This window comes from Maniola jurtina, chromosome 20 (assembly GCF_905333055.1).
Source record: "Maniola jurtina chromosome 20, ilManJurt1.1, whole genome shotgun sequence".
In the NCBI taxonomy this organism is placed as follows: Eukaryota; Metazoa; Arthropoda; class Insecta; order Lepidoptera; family Nymphalidae; genus Maniola; species Maniola jurtina.
In genome coordinates, this window is record NC_060048.1 from 11,284,147 (window position 1) to 11,310,395 (window position 26,249).

The 26,249-nt window shown below is 36.7% G+C and overlaps 2 protein-coding genes and 2 long non-coding RNA genes across 4 annotated transcripts; 1 reads left to right on the top strand and 3 right to left on the bottom strand.

Annotated features, from left to right (window-relative positions):
- Positions 1 to 4,229: 4,229 nt before the first annotated feature.
- On the bottom strand, positions 4,230 to 5,843 carry LOC123876001 (UMP-CMP kinase). Its single transcript, XM_045922140.1, has one exon. The coding sequence runs from the start codon at positions 5,742 to 5,744 to the stop codon at positions 5,109 to 5,111; it is 636 nt and encodes a 211-aa protein (XP_045778096.1). The 5' UTR covers positions 5,745 to 5,843; the 3' UTR covers positions 4,230 to 5,108.
- Positions 5,844 to 5,949: 106 nt separating this feature from the next.
- On the bottom strand, positions 5,950 to 9,445 carry LOC123876003. The gene is made up of 6 exons (XR_006798245.1): positions 9,155 to 9,445; positions 8,690 to 8,751; positions 7,839 to 7,884; positions 7,298 to 7,355; positions 6,766 to 6,810; positions 5,950 to 6,499 (listed from the first exon to the last, which is right to left on the bottom strand). It is a non-coding gene; the product is annotated as an uncharacterized LOC123876003 (long non-coding RNA).
- Positions 9,264 to 11,120, top strand: LOC123876004. The gene is made up of 2 exons (XR_006798246.1): positions 9,264 to 9,322; positions 10,306 to 11,120. It is a non-coding gene; the product is annotated as an uncharacterized LOC123876004 (long non-coding RNA).
- LOC123876000 (translation elongation factor 2) lies at positions 10,900 to 25,357 on the bottom strand. The gene is made up of 15 exons (XM_045922139.1): positions 25,199 to 25,357; positions 24,645 to 24,859; positions 23,758 to 23,951; positions 23,194 to 23,391; positions 19,480 to 19,615; positions 18,312 to 18,534; positions 17,375 to 17,521; positions 16,738 to 16,899; positions 15,757 to 15,921; positions 15,384 to 15,575; positions 15,008 to 15,187; positions 14,598 to 14,887; positions 14,174 to 14,276; positions 12,655 to 12,912; positions 10,900 to 11,279 (listed from the first exon to the last, which is right to left on the bottom strand). Exons 1-15 carry the CDS (start codon positions 25,199 to 25,201, stop codon positions 11,211 to 11,213), a joined length of 2,535 nt encoding a protein of 844 aa, XP_045778095.1. The 5' UTR covers positions 25,202 to 25,357; the 3' UTR covers positions 10,900 to 11,210.
- Positions 25,358 to 26,249: the final 892 nt, after the last annotated feature.

The following is a 26,249-nucleotide window of genomic DNA, read 5'->3' on the forward strand; positions in this document are numbered from 1 at the left end:
GTTTGTGATTGGTTGGTGACTCAAAACGGTTAACGCCCACTGAGATTTGGGTTTGCGTCGTTTTTATGGGATTATGTAACAGAGTGACCCTAAACTAACTTTTTTCTGTAGATAGAGCATAAGAGTTAGGACTGACTAATATGACCTGTCGAATTTGTACAAAGTTGCCTTAACACGTGCAATATGGAGTGAAAAGAAGTGCTGATTGTAATTGTAGCTAAAATGTCTTGTGTACAAATTATAAAATTTTGAATGTATGTTTTAATGGTAGATAAAAAAAAATTGGTTGTCTGTAAAGTCGGTTTACTGACGATAGTTGAACGTGACAACAAAGGCCGATTGTGCTTTTTTGTCGCTCGTTCCACGCTCTCGCTTGCACTTCAAGCCTTACATGGAACCCCTCAGAGCGAGGTAACGCCGCATGAGTCATGTTTTTTCGTGCGTGCAGCCGGCTCTATCGAATTATAAGACGTTGTCACGTCAAAAACATAATCTCGACTGTGAACTAACAACATGTCCTATCGAAATTTTTGACGATGATTGAAGGATAAAGATCCTTTTTCATATTCCGCATATATTTTGTCATAGTTTAAGACAGTTCTCTAGTTTGGAATAAAAATTTAAAAAGCATGTATACTATCCAAGTTTCGCCTGTACAGTTAGGCGTATATACAATCACTACTTAGCTGAAGGAAACAAGTATTTTCCTATACGCTTTAAAGTCGTTAAAATTTAAATGCCAGTTCACATTCGATACGTAGATAATATATTGTTAATTGCTTTATAGAAGTTTTGTCCCCAATATAAAGTGGGAGCTTTCGAAGTAAAACTTCTTTAGGTACGACTTAGGCTGAGATCTATAGACCGCACTTTGACTTTGCTCAGACTTAAGACACTGTTAAAACGAGACAGCGTTATACCGCTGCCATAAATCTGTCTCGTTTTAACTGAAACCTAAGTCTAAGCCAAGTCAAAGTGCGCTCTATAGATTTCAACCTTAGAGTACCTGATTTTATTCCGGACGGAAGCAACGTTCACGGTTTCGCCCATATTAGAAATGGCCGCCAAACAGAACAGCTGTTCTGAAGTCGAAACCGTTATTAAGTACCCAGTAGTGCCATAGACTAAAAGCTCTATTTTTTACAAACTACATTGTTCAACTTGACAGGTCTTTAAAATGGAATTAGGAATAACAATAAAATATAATTTGGAATTAGGGACAAGAAAATATTGTGTTACAGGAGTGTTCACGATATAAATTATAGAGAATTAAGACCCGAGTCTGTCTAAGAAAAGCTGATAGTAATTTTATTACCTGTCTGCGGCTAAGCCGAAAGAAAACGATATGTCCGCTCGTAACTACTCAGCGCCTCAACCGATTTTGAATAAATGATGTCATTTCGTCTTTATGATGATTCTTAAAAAATCAAAATGGCGGACTTTATGCACTTCAGTGTGCAGGCTGATAAGATGCAGTGCGGACCGCAGTCGGGATTTTTTTGAAAACTTTTAAAATTACCTAGTTGATTGCGTTTTGTTGCAACCTACGGAAAATGACTGTTTAGCCTCATTTGATACTAGATTTGTTAAAGGGATACACAACCTAAGTTTTTAAAGCGCCATTTCTCACTATCAGCTTTCACTATACTCTATCTACGGAGAGAAGTTAGTCTTCGAACCAATCACAAACATGTCTTCAGAAAACATTCGAAATTCAATTCGAAAATGTTTTCAAAAAACATTCGAAGTTCAATTCGAAAACATAGTTTCGTTTGCGTTTGGTTGGTGCCTCAACAGGGCTCTCTCCGTCACTTACTCCATACAATCGTAGTTCCAATTTCATTTGAATATTAAGCAACCAAAGTCCATGAAATTTTGCAGACATATTCTATAAGCTAATATCTGTGCCTGTGGTGTTTTAGATTTTTCTAAAAATATGTAGTTTCAAAATTACAGGAGCTCAAAGATTTGTATGTGACTTTTAAACCGAATATTTTAACAGAAATCTGGAAACCACAGGCATAGATATTAGTTTCTAGAATATGTCTGCAAAATTTCATGGACTTTGGTTGCTTAATATTCGAATGAAATTGGAACTACGTTTGTATGGAGCGAGTGACGGAAAGACCCCTCTTAAAATGGTTAACGCCCAGAGTTTTGTCTTTGTCATTTGTATGAGATTACGTAACAGAGATAGCCTATATATTATGTTCTCTCAGTACATAGAGTATAGACAGACTACCACAGAGTACATTGTAGCTAATGTAATGACTATCAACCAAACCTACTGACTTGCGTCTATTACACTGTGATACGTAACAATTTTTAAATGTAAGGGAAATAGCATTTTTATGTACTTAGATCTGTACCTATACAGTATACACTCCTATACAGTATTTCAAACAAACTGTGATTTCCTAATACATTTTCAGTTTTCTCGTTTTATATTTCTTAGCCTTCTTTCCAATTCCATATTGGTAAGAATGGCTTTTATAAAAACCATTTATAAATAAATAAATTGTTTATTGCAGGCTAAATTTTACAAAAACAACTTTTTCTATAGGTACAAAATAGATGGTATTGGTGTCTATTATTATTTGTTAGCCTTCTTTCCAATTCCATATTGGTAAGAATGGCAATCTAAAAATAATTTATTTGTGAATATTAAGTTATTTTTACCAAAGTAATTTATAAATTATTGCAAAGGGTATTATTATTTTTAAGTTTAGCTTAAAATATTGTAGTGGTTGAACCGCTATGCCAGTGTTCAAGCTTTTTTATTTTGTGAGAACTATTTCATTTGCACTTCAGATCTGAAAGACTATCACTAATTAGATAATAAGTTAGTATATTATATTACTATTATAAACAATACAAAACAAGCTATTAAATATATGTAACACACTCTTTAATATTTTTCTATGTATCTTTGTTAACTATGGTATAGTTAAGTACCTACTTAATTTACCTCTACCTAATCTCAAATGGTGGTGCCTAAAATATAAATTGTAAAGGACTTTTCGGTACTTATTTTTTATTGGCATTTACTATTATTATTGAAAGAAATAAGACTGTTTAACAGTGATTAAGCTTGATTGGTGTTAAATAAATGTTTGAATATTCAACCATCTTTCATTTTGTAGAGTTCCATACCCAAACTCCATACTAAGCCTCCCTATCCGTCCGTCCGCCCGTCTAATCTGTCAGTGGGCTGTAGGTACGTAAATCTCATAATGAGTATGTAGTTCTGATCTCGCTATACCTACAACCATAGACTTACGATTTTTTCGCTACTACAACAAATAATAAAAAATCCAAAATGACCGCCTTAAATATTGAACGTAAAACGATGGTACGGAACACTTCGTGTGGGAGTCCGCTCGCACTTCACCGATTCACTTGATCGATTCAAGCAATCGATTCTGAATGCATAAAATGAGTTTATTGCAATAGGAAGTAAGTTTATTATATAGCCTTGAATATCTTTAAATTACATATATGTACAGGAAGGAAATATTCTGAGAAATTGTTTACAAAAATCGCAGTTTATATAAGCTTGTTTTACATCAGAATTGATCCGGCCTAGTCGTTTGGTTGCTTTAATTTTATTATACATACCTATGTCTATGCCATTATGTTAAAAATACCCTTGAATTTAAAACTTGCGTCCTTTGAAATGTATTAAAAATCTGAATTACGTCATCAGTAGGTTACTGGCCAGAGAAATACGAATTAGAGTTTGGTTTGAGTATTTACTGATTTGTGTACGAGGAGCATGCTGCTGTGGGGCTGTAATATGCCAGACATTATTAATTCTGATAAAATATTGATTCCGAGATTTGGATCGCGATTGGCCCCTAAAACACAACGCACACCGACAGCGCCGAGGCTCGGCTTCTTAATAACAACTCAAACTATAAGCTTTATACTTAACCTTTCATTCGAAATGAAACATCTGAACACAAATTGAATCAAAAGTCATCACCATCATCATCACTTACCACCAGGGGAGATTGCAGTCAAGGGCTAACTTGTATCTGAACATAATAAAAAAAAATTTACGCTATTTCATTCTCAATTCTAGTTCTAATTCTCAATCCCAAGTAGCTGTAGCAAAACGAAATTTGGATCTAGGGAGCATCCCCTTATATAGTTTCTGGATCGAGAGATCCAAAATGAATGCAGTGGGTACAGAGCCTTACAGATGTAATTTTAATAAAACAAACAGCTTGGTTCATTAAACTTTGGTCTTTATTTACATATAATACATAACTTCCTACTATAACTTGGAAATGCACTGCTTTAAACTTATCGCAATAATTTCACAATAGAGCTTTATAATATAGATAAGGGTTTTAATCTACTTGTTCATGAAACATGGATTCAAAGTTGACATCGTTTTACAAGTACATAATTGAAGACGAAAATTGACTTAATCTTATCAATTTCGATTGGTATAAACTTGGAAGGTTTACTTCCAAGAAAATTTACACTAGGTATCCTGTACTATATGTTTCAAACAAGACTCCTGCAACAAGTTGTCAGGTTTCAATAGAACAAGGAGTTTTTACTTGATAATATAATGATTTAACATGTTTAAATAAAACCAACAAAAATACCTATAAAATTTGTGAAAAAAGTAAAAGAAAGAAATCTCTAATTTAAGTACAAGTTTCATATTATGGTGAAGCTCTTCTTAATTGAAACACATAGTATAGTGCATTGCATTATTAAAGCTAACAGTGACTGAGAAATATAACTTTTGACCTTAGTAGGCAATGCACAGTAAAAAATAATAATGCCAACCAATGCTATTATGGTGAAGGTCTTTTAGTTCATGGCAATCTTGCCTTGTTGCTATTCAAACTATTAATATTATAACATGATTCTTGATTTTTTATACAATAATGTCTATAGATTACACATATCAGAAGTTTCATTGTGTGCTGAATTATTTTCCTAACAGATTAATAAATAAGCATGTATGATCATAAAATTAATGATAGTTCATCTTCTTTTGTTCTTTACAACTTTATTTGACATTTTAATCTTAAGCTGCTAGTATGCTTAAAAGTAAAAGAATAAAGAGTAGTTAGTCTACTGCTGTTTTAATTGTCTATCCGGTCTAATTTATTGAATAGTTTTTTGACATCCTCAAACACAACCTCTGGGGCTGATTCCGCATTCACTCGGTGCACCAGTCCCTTGTGCTCATAATGTTCTATGATAGGCATGGTAGCATTGAGGTATGTATTGAACCTCTTTTGAAGACTTTCAAGGTTGTCGTCGGAGCGACCGCTGCCCGCCGCGCCGCGCCCCAGGCAGCGCTCCGTGCATAGATCCCGACAGCACTCGAAGAACAGCACAAACAGCAATTTGGTTTTGTCAGACATGACGCGCTCCCAGCCGTCTAAATTATCTTTATTACGAGGGAAGCCGTCGATCAAAAACCTCGTCTTACCGGACTTCTGCATCGCTTTATGTATGAGCGAACATGTAACCTCGACGGGAACGATCTCGCCGTTCCGGATCTTCTCCTCGATCATTTCTCCGTATTCAGACCCGGGCCTCTGACGCTCCTCGCGCAGTAAATCCCCAGCAGAGAGATGAACGAATCCAAATTCTTTGGAAATAAAGGAACACTGTGTGCCTTTGCCGGCACCGGGAGCACCTAACACGAAAACAACTTCAGGCAACATTTTATTAATATAATCGGAGAACGGCCGGAGGAACCTTTTCCACATGAAATTCTGAGACTAGACTAATTACAATTTTAATTTATCGTTTCAAAAAACATGCGCACAGCTGTAACCTTGAACACTTTTGACGTGTGAATTAGTGTTGCCATAAACAGTCAAAGTTGACATACTAAAAATTAACAATGTTGCCAACTTAATGCTTTTTTCTAGATCTAGTTTACGATCTAGACACGCATTTTTTGATATTTCAAGGCTTTCAAATTGTTTGATTTTGATTTTAGTGCCTGATGATTGATTTGACGGAGCAAATGAGAAAAGGAATTAAATCCTATTTTCTGTTTACACAAATAGACTTATAATTTTCTACACCCCTGACCATTACCACTTGCCATGAAGTCAGATATCGTGGCCATGGGCCATAGTACATAGCGATGCACACTGGCTTGTAGTCTATAAGTCTAGTGGACTGGAGTAAAGGTACGTTGCCATTTCTTGCAGCTTTCAGCTTTTCGCACGTGTTGTTGTTCACAACTATTCCCTTTTATAGACAATTTAACACACCATGGGAGCTTTTGGACAATATTATTGTGTGTGGCGAATGGGATTACTTGCTAAGAAACCTAATTGACTTATATGAATGTAATGTTATTGTAAATAGTGATAGAGAATAAATAAAATAAACCTATTTCTTATTTAAACTTTATTTCTATTAAATTTATTAATTACAACTTCAAATTATTTATAATGTAAAATAAACAAATACACATTTCTTGTAGCTTCTCATTAATCATCTTGCTTACCTGAAAACAAACAAAATGGAATTGGAGTTGAAGTACAGCAAATAAGTAGATAGATGAGGTAAATGTGCTTTAATTTCATCAGACTTATAAAATGTTGACCTCAAAAAAATTCAGAACAGGTCTGTGATAATCATCATTAAAACTTTAGGATAGTAATTAATTAATATTAAAGAATATTCTTTAAAATTAATTAATAAAATTTCCTGAACTATTTATTATATAACAAACAGTTCAGGAAACATTTTTAAGTTTAATATGATGCTTACCTGGTCAAAGTTATGTGGTTTTTCACTCTCGAGAAGCTCCTATATCTGCAAAGAAAAATGGTATTCAATATGTGATACTTATTTAATCAAATGTATGACTGTCAAATAGACATATCAGGCCTGTTGAGCTTGTAAAACCATCACTATAACTTTGGTACGGTTTTGTCATCATAAGATTTTAGGAATAAAATACTACGCTCTTTGGTTCATAAAAATTCAAAATTCAAAATATTTTATTCAAACGCAACGCAAAAAAAATATTTAAACACAACGCAAACGCTACGTACGCGTTAGTATGAGGTTTTTTCGACTACATTAACGGTAAACGCCGTTGATAAACGCGATAATTGCCGCTAGCTGTAAGTGTAGCCACGTCCTAACGCAATATTTTGACAACGGCATTCACATTGCCGTTTGGCGTTAGCCGATTTTAACCCCAATTCAATTGGCATTAGACGTTGACCGTTCAAGTTGTCATTTAAACCAAGTTTATTATAGACGCTTTCTAAAACTACTTTTAATAAGTCCTTACCATAAGTATAGGTTAGGGTTTTCCTAGGGAGGCGCTGCATCAGAGCTGCTACTTATATCTGCAAAGAAAAATATTACTGTAATATAATATGTAATTTATTAAGTAGAGATATAAAAATAGCTAGATATATCAGGCCTGTTGAGCTTGTAAACCATCACTAAAATATTTGGTACGGTTTTATCATCATAAGGAAATAATTAATTGTTTATAGTGTTTTAAGTGTTTATACAAAAACCATTTAAGTGTCAAAGAATCAGTGTCACTTAAAAATGGCCTTAGTGAAAATTATAGTGATATTTTAGATTAAATCCACTTTCAACAACAATTTCGTCCACTATTTTATACTGAATTAGCATTGTTATAAACTTTTAATTTTAAATGAAATTCTATGTAAATCTAAGTACAACTATGCAAACTATTGAAAACAAACCAAATAAAATTATTATGTTATTGGGCCTTTCCGTGGCCTTTCCTATATAATTATCAATTATTTATTGTTAATTAAAGATTTTTGCTTAAAAGGATTTAGGTTATCAATTACCTGATTTTCAGAAGTCAGAGCACCCAATTGTAGGATTTCTTTATACCTGTAGTAAAAAGAGCTTTATTTATAATGGTGTTAAGTGAGCACAAATAATGACTTAATTAATTATATATTCAGAATAACATTATATAATTTTGTCCTCAAATTACTTCAGAACAGGTCTGTTGACTCATCATAGAAACACAACTTTGTGAAGGAATATTGACTTAAATACCAGAAAATTAAATTACACCGGCAAATTGTTGTTAACAGACATTTTTATCATTGATTCTTGTAAATATACTAAGCATTCGTTTAACAAACAAATATTTTAAATCTAAATATATAAAAAGAAAATCTGACTGACTAATCTATGAACGCACAGCTCAAGCTACTGGACGAATCTGGCCGAAATTTGGCATGAAGATAGCTATTATGACGTAGTTATCCGTTAAGGATTTTTGAAAATTCAACCCCTAAGAGAGTAAAATAGAGGTTTGTGTCGTCCATGCGAACGGTGTCGCGGGCATAAGCTAGTTACACATATCTACAAAATTTTTGTTCCGATTGACCTGTCTATACCCTATCTAACGGAATGAAGTAAGCATAGCGCTCTCTCTCATTTGTATGGGATTAATTAGCAGAGAGAGCACCAACTTTTGTAACACACATGCAAATAAATAATTTCTATTCTATTCTATACTAATTTATCCGCAGAATGAATTTAGTTAAAACAGAGAGCGCTACCGCTCGCACTGTTTTTGTATGGGATTAAGTAACAGACAGAGAGCGGTATATTAAGTTTTTTCCGCGCGGATAGCACAGTGCCTAGTACATAGAGGTCATAGGAATAAGTACTCAACAATTACCTGAAATTCTCGTAAAACAGCCTGGTCATGACTAGTATTTTCCATGTATGGTCCATTTATACCTGTGACAATAATAAATTATAAAGAATAGCCCCAAAGTAATTATATATAATGATAGTATTTTTTTAAAATCAGTTTAAATAGTAATATTTTTTGTCCTCAAATAACTTCAGAACAGGTCTGTTAACTCATCATAATGCCACTCTGGCAGATCGTAGTCCAACCATATTATTTATTTATTATTAGCGGATACCCACAGCGTACAATACTATACTTAAAAAAAATGCCTTATTCATTGTTTTAGTTGTCTAAAACCATCTTCGCATTATTGCCTTTCTTGAATGATCTTTAAACGGGCTGTGAAAAATCTAGCAGACCAGCAGACAAACAGACACACTTTCGCATTTATAATATTATGGATAGTATGGATTTTTAAAATGAAAAAATAGTATATTTGTCACTTACATGATGAAATGCGAAGCTAGGCAAGTACAGTATTTCTAATGTACCTGTGGATAATAAAGTTATCTTTATTTATAAAGAAATACTTATCGAGAAATTGAACTTCAGGAAAATTTTGTAGCATCAGTATAACATTATATTTTTTTTTGTCCTCAAATTACTTCAGAACAGGTCTGTTAACTCATCATAGAAATATATGCAAAAACTAAAAACAGATTGATATGAAATAGTTATAAATGCAAGGTGACAAAGTTGTTATTTAGCGAGTGTTTGTATTTGCAAGGAATTCAAAGGCACAAGTTCTTGCTGTGCTGATTCTTCTCGGTAGGAACAGCATTCCGAACCAGTGGTAGATTATTTTGACGATTCAAAAGCACTTGTAAAAGTTTAATTGAATAAAAATAATTTGAATTTTGAATTTTGAATTTTCAAGACGCAAATAAATTTGCACCCTTGGGAAACACAACTTTTCATGTCACTACAGCAAGGCTATCATAATTATTATTGTGAATTGAATACAAGAAAAAATAAATTTTAAGTTTATTTATTCTTGTACTTTTAAAATGTAACGAGAACTTGATAATATTGTCTATTCAATAAAGACGAAAGAGAGTTGGTATTATGTTTAATTCAATGGTATTAAAAATAACAATAAAGTGTTAACTCTTACTATACATACTATAAGGTGAATGTTTCTTAGTATGGTATTTTAATAGAAAGATTCCAAACAACAAAAAGTCTTTCCAAGCAAGTAAGATGAAAAACTATTGTAATTGTAACTCTATACCAGTGGCAGATTTAATCCTATAGACCTCTGACCATATTTATTAAAATTGCTTGCAAAATATGTAATAAACTGTCATAATTTTTTGCTATAAATCAGAATAATAATAGCAGACAAACAGATACACTTAATTTAATTTAGTAGTAATAGTTATAGTATGGATTTTCAAAATGAAAAAAAAATAGATTATTTGTCACTTACATGATGAAATTGAAAGCAAGGCAAGTACCATATTTCCAATGTACCTGTGGATAATAAAGTTATCTTTATTTATAAAGAAATACTTATTGAGAAATTGAACTTTGGTATAATTTGGTGACATCAGTATAACATTATATATTTTTTTTGTCCTCAAGTAACTTCAGAACAGGTCTGTTAACTCATCATGTAAATTGTAAATGTATATCATAGTGTAATCATGTAAATTATTAATTTTTGCCTTGAGGAGACCTCATGCCATTTCAGATAGTACTTCTATTGTTACAATATACTTGTAAACTTAAAGGGTGAATACTTGTATATAATAGTTTTACTTTTGAGAGGGTTCTTAAGGTGGGGGGTTTTTGAAATTTAAAATTCAGTTTTTCTAACAGTAGTTTACTAAAACAATATTGAATGCTTACCTTTTACGATTGAGCTGTGCAAATATTATCTGTAACGAACACAAAATTATATTATATATAATCAATCTAGGTATAAAAAGCAATTCATATTAAAAGCAAATTATCACACTCAGGTTAATAAAAAATCTTAATGTTAAACAAACTACAGTTACCACTTACCACATAATTGTAATTTTAAATCAATTCATTTTTTAAATTAAATATTAGAGGTTGCAGTTCATTTGATAGAAAATTTAAAAAAAATTACATATTAAATAGCTTAAGAAAAAATTCAATTCTCACCTGTGCAAACAGCATAAACCAAATTCCCTGACCAAACATACAAATTGAAACTACACACATAAAATAGAAAAATTATAATTTAAAAATTAATTACAGTATAATAATTAAGTGTCCAGGTTTCCCACTACACTCGATGATAACAATGATGCGGAGACGGGATCTTAGCATATCTCATACAGCCGAGTATCACATCTGGTCAGTAACAATTCATCTTGTAAATTAGTTTAGTGTTTTATTAAAAGATCTCTCGCTCGTACAAACTGAGGCAAAACAAATGGTGTCTTTGAACCAAAACGATGACAAACAATGGCGTGAAGCGCGGCGCGTATTGTTACATATATTACAATATTGATTGCATTGGCTACGGCGTCTACAACTTGTCCAAGTATTGCGCTAGATCTGGGAGACCCTCCTTCAATCCTTTCCGTTTTCTCGTTTCCTGTAAAACAAAATAAAACTTCATATAACAAGAGCGTGGATGGGTGGTCACATGAGTCCAACCATAAGATATTTTATATCTATACTAATAAATAAAATTGGAGTGTCTGTCTGTAATTTCGAAATAACTACCTCATATTAAGCTCATATGGTTATTTGAACGATACCATAACTGAATCACACGTTTTTAAAATTTTTGTCTGTCTGTCTGTCTGTCTGTTTGAAAAGGCTAATCTTTGGAACGGCTGAACCGATTTTGACGGGACTTTCACAGGCAAGTAGAGGATTGACCAGGGCGTAAAATAGGCTACTTTTTTAACCGACTTTCAAAAAGGGAGTTGTGTTTTTCTACCTATGTACACCGAAATCTCCGAGATTTCTGAACCGATTTGCGTCATTTCTTTTTTAATCGATAGAGGAACTTTACGACATTGTTTCATAAAAAATTTGGAGTCCAACTCCTCAATCCTGATGCTGCAGGGGATCTGACCAATCCACGCGGGCGAAGCTGCGGGCATCAGCTAGTTTATGATAAACTAGCGACCCGCTCCGGTTTCGCACGGGTGCAATGTAGATACTAGTGTGGTGTCAGTGAACCATTTTGCTATATTTCAAAAGAATAAGACAGCGTTTTCGATGAAAACTCTGTCAGCTTGATTCCTTTTGATATCTTGAACAATTATCGTCATATTTCAACTAAATATTAACACAAAACAATATTTAAATATATGTATAAACCTTTAATCACTCTATGAATGAAAACCGCATTAAAATCTGTTGCATAGTTTAAAAGATCTAAGCATACAGAGGCACAGACAGTGGAAACCAACTTTGTTTTATACTATATCACGCGCGATAATTTAAACGCTAAACCAATAATCATCAATTTCTTGTCGTTATTTCTCAGTTAAACATAACTTGGCGATCTAACAGACTATAGACTAAAGCTAAATAGTTCAGTAAATAAAATGTACGCGCGCGTCGTAGCGTGCGGTCCTCGGACATGAGAACAGCGGTCCTACGCAGCGTGCAGACGCGCGCGCGTCGCTCTGCGTCCGCACGAACCGACGACCTCATCGCGCGCGAACCGCGCAAACGGCACGTGCACTAAGTCGCGGTACGGTGTGCGGACGGTGTTTTATTTAATTTATAGACTAGGTTTTGGCTAATATCCCCATTTACAACTTGTATGGTGTGAAAATTCGAGGTAAAAAATAGCTACTTGATATTATGTATAATAATCCTGAATGTCGGCAACACATTGGTGGTTCCTCTGGTGCTGCTAATGTTCATGGGCGGCGGTAATCACTCAATTTCAGGTGAGCCGCCTGCTCTTTTGCTCGCTAATGTATTCGGAAGGATCTGGCGAGTGTTACCTGAACGACGGCGTAGGGCTTGGTGCCGGGCTCGCACGGGTCGCCGGGCAGCACCTGCCAGTGGTCGAACACGCACTGCGGGAAGGCCTGGCCGCCCGTGTTGGAGCGCAGGTCGGCCGTGAAGCCGAACGACTCGTTGACGGGCAGGTACGCCTTCACCACGAACATGGGCGTGCCGGCCACCTGCGACTCCTCGAACACGTGGCCGCGCCGCCGGTTCAGCACGCCGTAGATGCCGCCCACCGCCACCTCGGGGCACTGCGGACATACATGGCTTGATACAACACCCACATCTGATACGCCAGTTTAGAATAATGATAGAATTTAATCAGTTTCATACTTTGATTATATTTCAATCAAAATTGAAATTGCTGATATCATAAATGCCAGTATTATCCGATTGTCAACAACTTAACCAATCTTGATAGGTAAAAAGATAACTTACATCCCAGAGACAAGCTACTTTTATCCTGAAAAATCAGAGTTCCTCTAGATTTTAAAAATCTTAATCCACACGAAGTCGTGGGCATCATTAAGTTGATAATAAAATTACAAATCAACATTCAATAATATGGTTGCATTATGCAAAATCGGAACTAAATTCGATTTTGGATTGCCGATTGTGTTTGTGTTAAAATTTTGTAATAAATGTTAGTTCCCCTATTCAGGCAAAGGGTATGGGGGGTGCGCAATGCCGAAACTTAAAGAACTGTTGCTCTGCCACGTCTCGGAACCGCGAACTGGCAGCGGCCAGCCCGCTAGGAAAGTACGTGGGGTTCATGCACAAGCCACAAGACTACAGGAAAAGATACAGCTCTATTCTATGTAATACTACTTACACGGTTTTCCATCCATACAACGTATTAACGCTTATTCTATTATTTATTTGTTTTAATACTTTCTGAGTTACTATTACATATTACATTGTATGTAAATACAAATAAACTTGAGTCATACTTTACTATAATATTAAAAAAAAAACTGATAAATTGAATTCATAATATAAATATTATTTGGAATAATAATTCCAAATAATTTAGTCTGTGGAACAAACCATAAAAATAATAAATTTATTGATTCTAAAAAAAATTAAATTGCATTAAAAAAAATAACCTCATTAGTCTCATTACAGATAATTTCCTCTTTTTTTATTTTTGAACTAAGGGCAGTTTTCTTGCCAATTCATAACATAAAATGCTGATTCTTAATAGTTCTACAGTATGGCATACAGCTAGGTACAGATGACGCCAAGGTTCTAGTCTCTCTGAATTTGCATTGCTACATTTAGCTGTTACATACTAACAAAACCCCCCCCGAAACGAAATACGAAAAGTGCGGATGTACGCTTGCTTGCGCTCCCTTCTACCTTCTATTGACTACTAATGTGACGCGCTCATCACAACTTCAAAGCGTTGACTGGAAGTTTGGCGTCACCTGTATAATCTATTGGGTCACACACGCACGCACGCATGCACACACGCAAGCAAACACAACTGCTTCAGTTTCATGCATGTCATACCTGGATCTCGCACAGATACACGGGCTCCATGAGGCGGGGCGCGGCCGTCAGCAGGCACGCGTATAGACATCTCCTGGTCGTTGGAATGATTTGACCGCCACCTCTGCAATACAAAGAGAACAAATTCATGCCATTTTTTTAAATAATTTATTCAAATACAATTATTGATATAGGCTTGTACTAAAATATGGTGTAACCATAAATTCTTGAAAACTGACCATACACCAGTGTCTTTATCTCTAGCACTGTAAATTTTCACCTCACGATTTTCCGCCTCAATCGCGCAATCGAAGTTTTCACTACGGAGCACTATATGCAAGCTCCAAGATCCAACTGTCAGACCAGCTGGGTCCCCAGGCATCACAATCTGGAGGAAGTTTTTCTATTGTTACATTACCTGTTCCTATACACAAATATTACATACCTATGGATAGCGTCCGTATGCAGCGTAACATCATAGATGTTGAAGCGAACTCCTCTCAAGTTCTCCTCAGCCATGACTCCCTCCTTGGCCGCCCACTGGAAGCCGGCGACCACGGAGTCCTTGATCTCGTTCAAGTACTGCACTCCCTTGGAGCAGTCCACGAGGATGTTGGGGCCCGTGCCCTCGGGGCCGAAGCACCAGATCTTACGCGCTTCAGTCACGTCATACTCGTACTTCTCTCCCAAGTAACGGGCGCGCGTCTTGAAGTCGTCACGCGGGTTCACTTTGCCCTGCACAAATGTTCTATTAGGAACTTAGTTGAATTCCCTTGTGATCGTGAAAAAATGTCAGTTTGGTAGGTCACGCGGATGAAGTTGCGAACAAAAGCTAGTATACAATAATGCACTCACATCGTCGATGTCCTCAGGCAGGCCGTCGGGCATGGGCGTGGCCTTCATGAAGAGACGGTTGTGCTTGTTGGGCGACTTGGACAGGCACATCTGGTTGGACTCCTGGCTCACTGTCTCGCGGTACGACACCACGGGGTCAGACTTCTTGATGGGGATGCATGCGTGGTCCTCTTCCAAATCCTGAACAAATAATTCATAAGAATTTTTTTTTTTAAAACTGCTTTCATGAAGTTAGATCTGAGGATATTATGAACCATGTCAAAATACCCTTATTGCTTACAGAAAAATTCACTCAGCCTGTTTCCTACCTGGAAAACCCCCAAAGTTGGTAAGTTGAACTTTTCCTTAGCTGTGGGATATCAATAAGCACACTTACCTTGAGACAGATCTCAAGATGCAGCTCCCCAGCGCCGGCCACGATGTGCTCGCCCGACTCCTCGTTGATGCACTGCACCATGGGGTCGGACTTGGCGAGACGCTTGAGCCCCTCCACCAGCTTGGGAAGGTCGGCGGGGTTCTTGGGCTCCACGGCCACGCGCACGACAGGCGACACGCTGAACTTCATGACCTGGTTGGACAAAGCAAATGATGTAGAAGTAGTTAAAGTAGAACAGAAAAAAAATAAGAAAGAGAGTCACTTTAAATATGGACGGAAGCAACGCGAACATTTTGTCTGAAAATAAGATATTGAGTCACGCCTGAGGTTTTACTTCAAAAACCTCGTAAAACCACGAAGATGCCGTGCTCACCTTCATGTTGTGCGCGTTCTTGAAGGTGGTGATGGTGCCGGTCTTGACGAGGAACTGGTCGACGCCCACCAGCCCGCAGATGTTGCCCGACGGCACGTCCTCGATGGCCTCCACGTAGCGCCCCATCATCAGGATGGTACGCTGGATGGTCTTCTCATACACGTCCTACACAGAGGCAGAATTAATGTTAATACTGGGTTATTATTCGATCACATGCAATAATTTTAAATTAAGATTTAGAGGTCATTGGTCCTGGGAATGGTAATATAATAACAAAGGGGCATACAAACCTAATAGAACTGTCAAAGCTGGTGACTAAGTGCCAGTTGTTTAAATTTTTTTGAGTGCGCTAAAATTTGAGTCTTTAAATTTAACATTTTTGTCCTATTTTAACAATATTAAAATGATAAAGATGCAGCTACTCAAAGAAAAAAACATCAGAATCGACGCCAATGTCATCATAAACAAAATGTACGCGCGCGTCGTAGCATGCGGTCCCGGGACATGAGAACAGCGGTCCTACGCAGCGTGAAGACGCGCGCGCGTCGCTCTGCGTCCGCACGAACCGACGACCTCATCGCGCGCGAACCGCGCAAACGGAACGTGCACTAAGTCGCGGTACGGTGTACGGACGCGTTTTTATCAATAATATTTTTGTCTACTCGCGTAAATAGTAATTTTGTAGGAAATATAAATAAGAAGCTATGCTGTATATGATGCCACCTCGCTAATCTTAACTTTAAAGCTGTGATTGTAGAGCACACTTTGACTTTGCTCAGACTAAAGACACAGTGTTATACTATTGGAATAAATCGCGTTTTAACTGAAACTTAAGTCTAAGCAAAATCAAAGTGCGCTTTATAGATTTAGACCTAAGAGTTTAGCTAAAAACGTTATTTTAAGCCGGATCTACACTAATCTATAGATCGCGGCTGTGGCCCAAATGGCGTGAAACAAATTAGAGAATTGGAGGCTTCATACCTCTCTCTTGCCGGGCTGGTAGTTGGGACCCATGATGCGCGCCTTCTGGCCGGTGATGACCTTGCCGGAGAACACGCGTCCGAACGCGTAGAATCGCCCCTTGTCCGACGTCGGCACCATCTTGCTCACGTACATCATAAGTGGTGCTTCAGGGTCGCAGGTCTGCGGGAGCAAGTACAACAAGGATGGTAAGTTGGTCATTACTAACCCTAAATTGAAAAAAAAATGTTTTAAAATGTCAGATTGTGTAAGAAAACTGTATACTGTATCAACTTTTTGCATTGGAAACTTAAAATATTTTTTAATTATTAATATTTAAATTATGTTCGTAAGAATAGTTCTTTTAGCCCGCATAGGCCATTTTAAAAATAAACATGTCTTGCATTGGAGCCTCCCATTTTTTTTAAACACAGCCTGTCACCTGATGTTAAGTAATTACCGCCGCCAATTGTGCAGGTATTGCACAAGGCACTCTGTGCTGGGAACTGAGGAATAATCTCTCAATATTACAGGTCTTCATGGCTGGCACCAATGTAAATTTAATCATGCAGAATTAATTTCAGTTTTAGTAGTTTGTAGAGATATCAGAGAGTTTTAGCAGGATTATGCATCATAATTAGAATCTAGAAATGTATACCTTGATACCAATAGCAGCTTCGTCGTCGTGTGGTCCCTCGTACAACATCTCCATACGATACTTCTGCGCGACCACGGGGGATGGAAGGTGGATGGCTATCATCTGCAAGAGCGCCTCTCCCGCCGGCAGCCATGTTCGCATTACCACCTGACAAATTATAACGAGTTATTAACAATGTAAGACTTTTAAGCAAGCTTCTAATAATAGTAACATTAATTTAATAAATAACTTTTTAAATGAATGTATCTTTCATTTATGGGGTCACAAATCATAGGATTTCCGACCAATTCCGGAAAGAATAATACTGTAAGTCCTCTTTGACACCCAGAGGTTTATTGCATAAGCAACTGGCAACACTTGGGACTAGGTTCTGGATTTTTTGTTCACTTATTACAGTGATTTTTAAAAACCCTATGTAATGTTGCACATAACAATTTACCTTCCTGATACACAGTTAAGTAAAAAAAAAACCATCAGCCATCTTTAAACATGCTCTCGATGGTCTAAGAGCGTGAAAGCATGCTATTGAAATCAACATTTACTGACGGGACATACTTAATGACGTGTTCGTGTGAACAACACCTATCAATGTTTGGTATAGCATTAATTTTTGCAAATTAACTAACATTTTAACAAAGTAAAGTTTGAAATTATTAAGCCTTGCAATAAAGCTAATAGCATTGCCTCATTTGGCTTAAAGTAGAGATGTTTCAAGGGTTACAACTTTCAAAATAAATGTAATTTCACTATATTAATTGCTTAAGGACATAGATATCAGGCTTAATTTAAGATCTAGATCCTAGAACAACAAATCAGTGGTTAATTATTTTGACGATTCAAAAGCACTTGTAAAAGTTTATTTGAATAAAAAACTATTCTATTCTAATACGTTAGGATGGAGAAGCGCATAAGAAGGGCAACCTTAAGGAGTACTCACTTTGAGCAACGCCTTGCCGTCCTTGTCGGCGTCCTCGTGCTTGATGGTGACGCCGAGCTTCTTCAGCAGGCTCTCGATTTCGTCCTTCTTGAAGTTCATGATGGCGTCGAACACCTTGTAGATGGGGTCCAGCACGTACATGCAGAACGAGCGCTTGTTCTCGTTGTCCTTCTGCTTGGACCACTTCTTGGTCTGCGCGTTGAAGAAGTTCTCTCCCCAGAGCCTGTTCAATTAAAGATTATAAATGTACGATAGTCGATCGGACGGTAGGGAGTGCGAGAATGAATCCACTGGGCCTATAGCAACTAACTAGTGCAATATAGGTAAGGTTGCTTGTAAGAGATTGCTTTAGCAATAAAGTCGCCTTTGCACCCTCATGTATAGATTTTTCTGTGTGTTCTGTGTGTGCAATAAAGAATTCTATACAAAAATATAATAAATTAGTGTACTTTATTTCGTAATGTTTGTATCTCAGTTATAGTTGTGAGACATCTACGGAGAGTGCCTCATCAATCCGTTACCGAGAATTCAATTTCCGTCCTTGTCTGCCGCTGGTGTATAGCACTAATCACTTTACCCAGTATCAATGGGACGAAACAATATGTTGTATGTTTACTTTAATGTTGTATAATCCAAACCAATTAACAAGGAATTGAAATGACATGATAGTGGGATCTGATGCTTAGCAAAAAAGGATTATTTATTAATTAATATCTTAATAAAATAATGAATGAAAGAAATTAACACAACTGAAAAATCAAGAGTCAACACACAAGGTAACAGAAAACAATTAGTAAAAATGTCAGAGACAACAGCATAAAAATATAATGACCGGTTGAATGTATTGTTGGCTTCTTCTCAGACCAGCCTACTGATTCACTAACACAGTGTTTAACATTGAATGATAGCCACTGAGCTAGCAAATCACTGCATAAATGGAACCCTCATAATAAAAATATATGCATAATAGTATTTAGTAAAATATACAAGTATGTTATAATTTATAATAATATTTTTTAGCTTGCATTGTGGAATCCATATCATATGCAAAAAAATGTATATTCAAACAAAAAATATACAGAAGTGTGTGAATAAACTGGTATAGTGTGCGCGCACGTGAGAGGATACGATTACCGACGATGACGCATATATATTTTTTTTAATTTACCTGTTCATGAGTTTGACGAGGTCGATCTTGAACTTGTCGGCGTACATCTCAGCGAACTGCTTGAGCGTGAAGGCCCAGCCGTGCAGGCCCGAGCCGAAGCCCACGGAACCCTTGCTGGGGTCCACGCGCACCTCGCCTGGTGGACAACGCGACCAATTCAAGTTGATATATTATACTAGCTGATGCCCACGACTTCATTCCCGTAGATAGAGGTTTTTAAAAATCCCGTGGGAATTTTCCGGGATAAAAAGTAGCCTGTGTTTCTCCCCGGGATATAAGCTAACCCTGTACCAAGTTTCGTCAGAATCGGTTGAACTGTTGGGTCGTAAAAAGGTAGCAGACAGAGAGACAGACACACTTTCGCATTTATAATATTAATAAGTATGGATGAAAGCAGACTGTTTCTGTATGTCCAGTATAGCTACTTAATATAGTTTTATTATACAGACAGGCACATTTCTCAACCTCAAGACGTTTTCAACGTAACATCCCCCGATTGTGTAAGAAAAACGTATACATCGTTAGCGTAATCAACAGCAAATTCTGCCCTTTGATTGGTTGATTCGCTGTTTACCGTATAAACCGTATTCGTTTCAAACGAGTCTCCAACTAGTTGCGACATGGTTTCATATAAGACAATAATACGCATGAAACTGAAACGTAACTCTAGTTGCAGTTTCATCACTTTAGAGTTGTGTCGTGTGTTCTTGGCCTTAGGCGCCATCTCCATGGACGAGAGAATCGCGGCAATGGTCTCGCCGTGTGACGTTAGGCGGCTAGACTCTACGCGTTAGACTGCAGTAATTTGTACGATCGATATTGTATACCTATATTCAAGCAGTTTATCTTTGCATACGTATTTCTTCATCTTCTGTTCGTTTTTTAATCGAACTTTTTTAATTTTAAGTTTCACAAGCTTAGATCAATATAGAATAATTTTTACAAAATGTATCTTTCATTTATGGGGTCACAAATCAAAGGATTTCCAACCAATTCCGGAAAGAACAATACTGTAAGTCCTCTTTGACACCCAGAAGCTTATTGCATAAGCAACTGGCAACACTTGGGACTAGATCATGTTAACTCAATTTGGAAACTTTGAAGTGAGTTTAGGAACTTTATCCATACTAATATTATAAATGCGAAAGTGTGTCTGTCTGTCTGCTACGTTTTCACGGCCCAACCGCTGAACCGATTTTAATGAAATTTGGTACAGACTTGGGATACATCCCGGGGAAGGACATAGGCTACTTTTTATCCCGGAAAATCAAACAGTTCCTATGGGATTTCAAAGGACCGAATTCCATGCGGGCGAAGCCGCGGGCATCCTCTAGTATTATATAAGCTTGATATCAAAATATCAACTTGCACAAAACGTTTTTGCTCAACCTATCTGTTATGAACCGCTAAGTTGTGAAACTGCCTTGCTGACGTGTTTCCTGACACGTATTTTAATGTCACGTTTTTTATAGAGACGCATGCTTCAACCTAGATTTCATCTTTGCCCCGACAAAGATTTCATTAAAGGCAAGCCTAACCATACTTAATTATAAATACGAAAGTGTGTGTCTGTCTTTTTACGGCCCCATCCGCTTAACCGTTTCTGACAAAAGATACAGAGTTAGCATGAACCCCAGAAACAGACAGGCTACCTTATCTAAAGGGGTTCCCATGGTATATTAAAAAACTTAAATCCACGCGTACCGAAGTCGCGGACATCATCTAGTAATGATTATAAGTTAACAATGTAGAAACGAAAAAATGTTGCATAATAGCATTGGCAAACTGCGCTTCGCGGCTTGAGTGCTGCTTGAATACCTACTCGTAAATCGATATTTGCAGATCAGGCAAAAAGAGATTGATAAGTCTATACTTCAGCTGTACTTGATAGAATGTGGAGTTTATATTTTACAAATTCTATAATATTTAACAATATCTATAGTCTATACTTATATTATAATAAACGCATAAGACGTGTATGTCTGTTACTTTTCACTGCCCATTTGCTTAAGCCCTAATTCGCACGAGCGTTAAAAACGCGTTGCCTTGAAACCCGATGTTGCGCTGAACATACAAAGTGCGCTTTAAAAAACCGTTGACGTGTGAACAGATACTTGGGGATGCATTTGTTTTATTTGAAACAATTTTTAACAGACGTGTAAAAAGCTCTCGTACGCATGAGGCCTACTGATTATGACGTTAGGCACAAAGATAGATTGAAATAGAGATAAAATATTGTTATTATCTACCCTGAATTATCACATAATGTCGCGCATGCAAAATCCACTATGTATTTTTTTAGGATATTCATTTTTGATGTCATTTTGTTTGGTTTTAAAAGGTGTGTACCCATTCTTTATCATGTGTGCCAGTATGTTTTCAGCTGTGATTTTGATCTAAAAGTAAAGCATATTTTTTCAAAAAAATTTAAGTTTATAAGTGTCGTTTCAAAACTTGTGATTTTCCACATAGCGGAATTTTCATGCGCGGCGACGATATGCTACTTTTGTCCTGGAAAGAGGATTTTTAAAAACCTAAATTCACTTGTTTCACCAATCTGTGTCTCAATGAATATTATGTACAGATAAGTAAGGTCTCTATTTTTTATATCATATACGCCAGCAATAATGGCCGACACTCTACCATTATTGGCTGAAATGCATTGTTGCAGCAAGAGTACCATAAATTCAGCCAATCACAACAATTAAGATTGTAACTATTGATGCAGCTTTTCTGCAATGGACCAACTGATTTGGTTAAAAACTACGCGAAGTAATGTAACCTAGAGTGAGAATATTTGACCTTCAAAGGCTTAAATCCGTGAATCGGCCATTCTAACTCAAAGCAACAATGTAATTACGCGACTCATTAACTTGACTCTAAAAATCAGTAGTTAAGGCTGTTATGATCAGTATTCATTTGATTTATGTTTATTTTTGTATGTATCATTATAATTAAGCAATAGTATTCATTTTTCCCATAATATACCAATTAAAAGTAATTTAATGATAATGAAAATCGGTAGTCTATGCCACCTGCATAAGTCAGTGAACCGATTTCACAACTCCTTTTAAGCTAGTACTTGGCTAGTTTATCCTCTGTTGCAGCGATTCCTACGTGGCTGGATGTCGTGAAAGCAGACCCGAGAGCCAAAAGACAATAAATCGGATGCTCAAGTTTGGGCAAAATGAAAAGCAGAACCCACCTATGTGGAAAAACACTAACGGCCGCATTCACAAGAGTTACTATGAGGTCTCACATAAGCTCGAACGCATAGTATAGGTTCCACCAATCAGATCATTGTAAATTGACGTGATACAGTCATCTGATTGGTGGAACCGACACTGTGGGTTCGAGCGCACTATGAGACCTCATAGTAGTGTTTGTGATTACGGGTGTAAGTCAAAGAAGAAGAGCAATAACACAAGGTTAACTTATTAGGTAGATTTATTATTGTCAGTCTTCTTCTTCTCTCTGGGCTGGTTTCCGCACTTAAAATTGTCAGTCTTGTTCAAGCCCTGTGGCGAGGGTGTGAGCAGTGGCCAGCAACTGCTTCATTCATTGGCACTCTTCTTAACCTTCAGTAATTAATGCATCCATATGGTGGAACTAGCTGTCTTCTCTTCTTTGTCCTAGGTTTCTTTTCCACACTTAGGCAAACAGTTGTCAAATGTCCTTTGAACACACATCTGGTGTCGGTTAAAAAGTACTCACCCATGGGTCCGCTGTCATCAGAGTATGTGGCGATGATGACGTTGACATTCTCCACAATGCGCTGGAAGGTCTGGTACAGCTCCTCTGACTCCAGTTGCAGCTCCAGCAGAGCGCGGTCCATCTTGTTCATGAACAGGATGGGCTTGATGCGCTCAGCGATGGCCTGACGCAGCACTGTCTCCGTTTGCACACAGACACCTGATTCAAATAAATATTACAATGATTACTCATATTAATTATGTACTATAGTCTATACTTATCGATTCATCTTGTTTTAAAAAGTAATAAACTGCTAAAGGTAGTTTTTGAGCTGTTATTACTATTAATTTTGGAATTTTCGAAAACTGGTGATTCTAAAAAAGAATGCTCTCTTTGCAGTTTATTAATCTACAGTGAACTCTATACATATATCATTTTTTTTTAATTTTTTTTTTTAATTCACTATAGGTAAGCGCTTGATCAGCGCATTATTTATTATTATATATATTAATCTACATTATTGTAGATTCTACTGTAATCTGTATTTTACTTTTATAATTTAACAACAACCTAAATTATACATACCCGACACACAGTCCACCACCACCAAGGCTCCATCAGTGACACGGAGAGCAGCTGTTACTTCCGAAGAGAAGTCAACGTGCCCGGGCGAGTCTATGAGGTTGATCAAGAAACCCTTTTCACTCTTCTCACGCTGGTCTGCATTTGTGATGAATACTAAATCCTTCTCCTCCAGTTCAAAGTACATAGATATGGCACTGAAAAGAACATTACAGTCAGAATATTGTTCTATGCTGAGTGTAGAGTTACATTTGTTGAGAATACATCAGATGGCCGTTCTAAGAATCTTCATTGAATCTCAGATTTTATATGGTATGAACAATCATCATTTGAATAAAGTTTTATTTGACTTTAAGTAACTTCTGCTAGGCCAATAACTCTTTTTTTATTTACATGATATTATGCAATAGACACTTTTTAGGCTATATTGTTGACAAAAAGAAATAATGACTTAATGCTAAAAAAAAAACTGGAAAAAGCTGCAATTACTGAAGAAGATATTTCATCGAAAACAAAATTAATCAACACAGGTTACAGGTTTAAAACACTAATTTCAATTTCAGAATTTACAGCATAATTTGTAAAATTGCTTTTGAACATGAACATAAAATGTATTGAACTGTAGTATAGTGTGTGTGAACTGAAGTGTATTATATCTCTCGATTATTACAGATTACTTGAGGTGATTGAACTTGTCAAAATTCATTGTCATGGGAATTAAAGCTGTGGTCAACTGTTGTATCTTATTTTATGCAATTTATAACAATAACAACAATATTATGTGCAATAAATACAGCACTTTACTTTGTTACTTTTACTTTAGAGACGTGAGAGGTTAACTTTCACGCAGCCATGTTGAAAGGTTAATGAAATATATTGGTGGTACTCACGTGGATTTAATGGTAATACATCTGTCCTGTTCGTCCTTGCGGGTGTCTGTAAAGCGAGTCTCACCGGCTCGCGCGTTGGCGATGATACCGGCTTTGGAGACCAGCGAGTCCGTGAGCGTGGACTTGCCGTGGTCGACGTGCGCTATGACGGACATGTTGCGGATGTTCCGCTTCTTGTCCATCATCTGACGGATCTCGTCCACCGTAAAATTCACCTGCACAAACGAAATAATCACTCAACTTCTTCATGTTACCGCAAAACAGATGGTAGTCCCTCCTGTCACACGCACGTTTCATTCTCCCAATGTTACTCATTGCACCAGGTGTTTTATTCCCGTATGAATATATTTGATAGTTACAAAAGATTTCACAACACTTAAAACACAAGTCAGCGAACCACTTTGAAAACGTCACCCGATCACAAAGGAGAATGTTGAAAAGAACTTAAATTTATCCACTTTCAAAATACTGTATTCGAAAAATATCACCGCAAAATACAAGCACATATATCCCGGATCACTTTTCTGAGCACAAAGAGCGAATTAATTACTCACCATATTGGATGGTTTATGATATTTCTTTCAATATAATACACCACCATACGCCCGCAATGGCGTACGCGTTAAAAAGGACACTTTTTCTACTTCGTGGGCCGGATGTACCTGCCAAGTGCCATCTGTCAATGACGTTTATTTCATAGACAATTTATGTTGCCAGTTTCTTGATTTATATTATCGGTATTGTTATGGAGCCGCTATAAGCTTGTGGCAAACAACATACAGCAAGCAAACAGCAAGCATAAGCAAACACCACAGACGGGCTATGTTATTGTCTTGCAGCCAATCGGAATCTATGGCAAGCATACGCAAAAACCCGTCCACACACTTGCTGTTTGTCGCAAGCATGTGGATCTGCCATAAAAATTAGTTCTTTTATGTTTCTGAAAACTCTGCCCTCTAGTGGTGAATGGAACGTAGTTTAAGTATTTATGGTAAACTCTAGTCTATAACTAACTCTAACGTAGTACTCTTCTTAAAGTAAAGCTATTGTACACAAGATGGCGCTACAGGTTCAAAAGTTTACAATCAAAACGTCCTTGGTAGGATGGTAAAATACAAAAAAGTTATGAAACTTCTTCCCTTGTTTTTTTACCAAATGACTTTGCTTAGCGGGGTTGTAATTAATTTAGTTGTAATGTTCCACTGAAAATTGAAATCCATTATCTACCTCATCATATTACGTAAGTGTACAATTAATGTTGGACGGTGTAATGAAATCCATTAAAAAATAAGTATTTCTAACCTACTTTTTTAGGGTTCCGTACCTCAAAAGGAAAATAGGAACCCTTATAAGATCACTTTGTTTTCTGTCTCTCTGTCGTGTCGGTCAAGAAACCTATAGGGTAAGTACCTACTTCCTGTTGGGCAGGTAGGTAGATCTTATAGCAACAAATATAGGGAAAAATCCGAAAACCGTGAATTTGTGGTTGCATGAAAAAAATTTAAAATATGTTCATGTGATTTGGCTGGTATTTTTTTAATAAAGAACAATAGCATTTTAATCATGACTAACATTCCCCTTTCCCCTCCAACTAAGCGTAAAGCT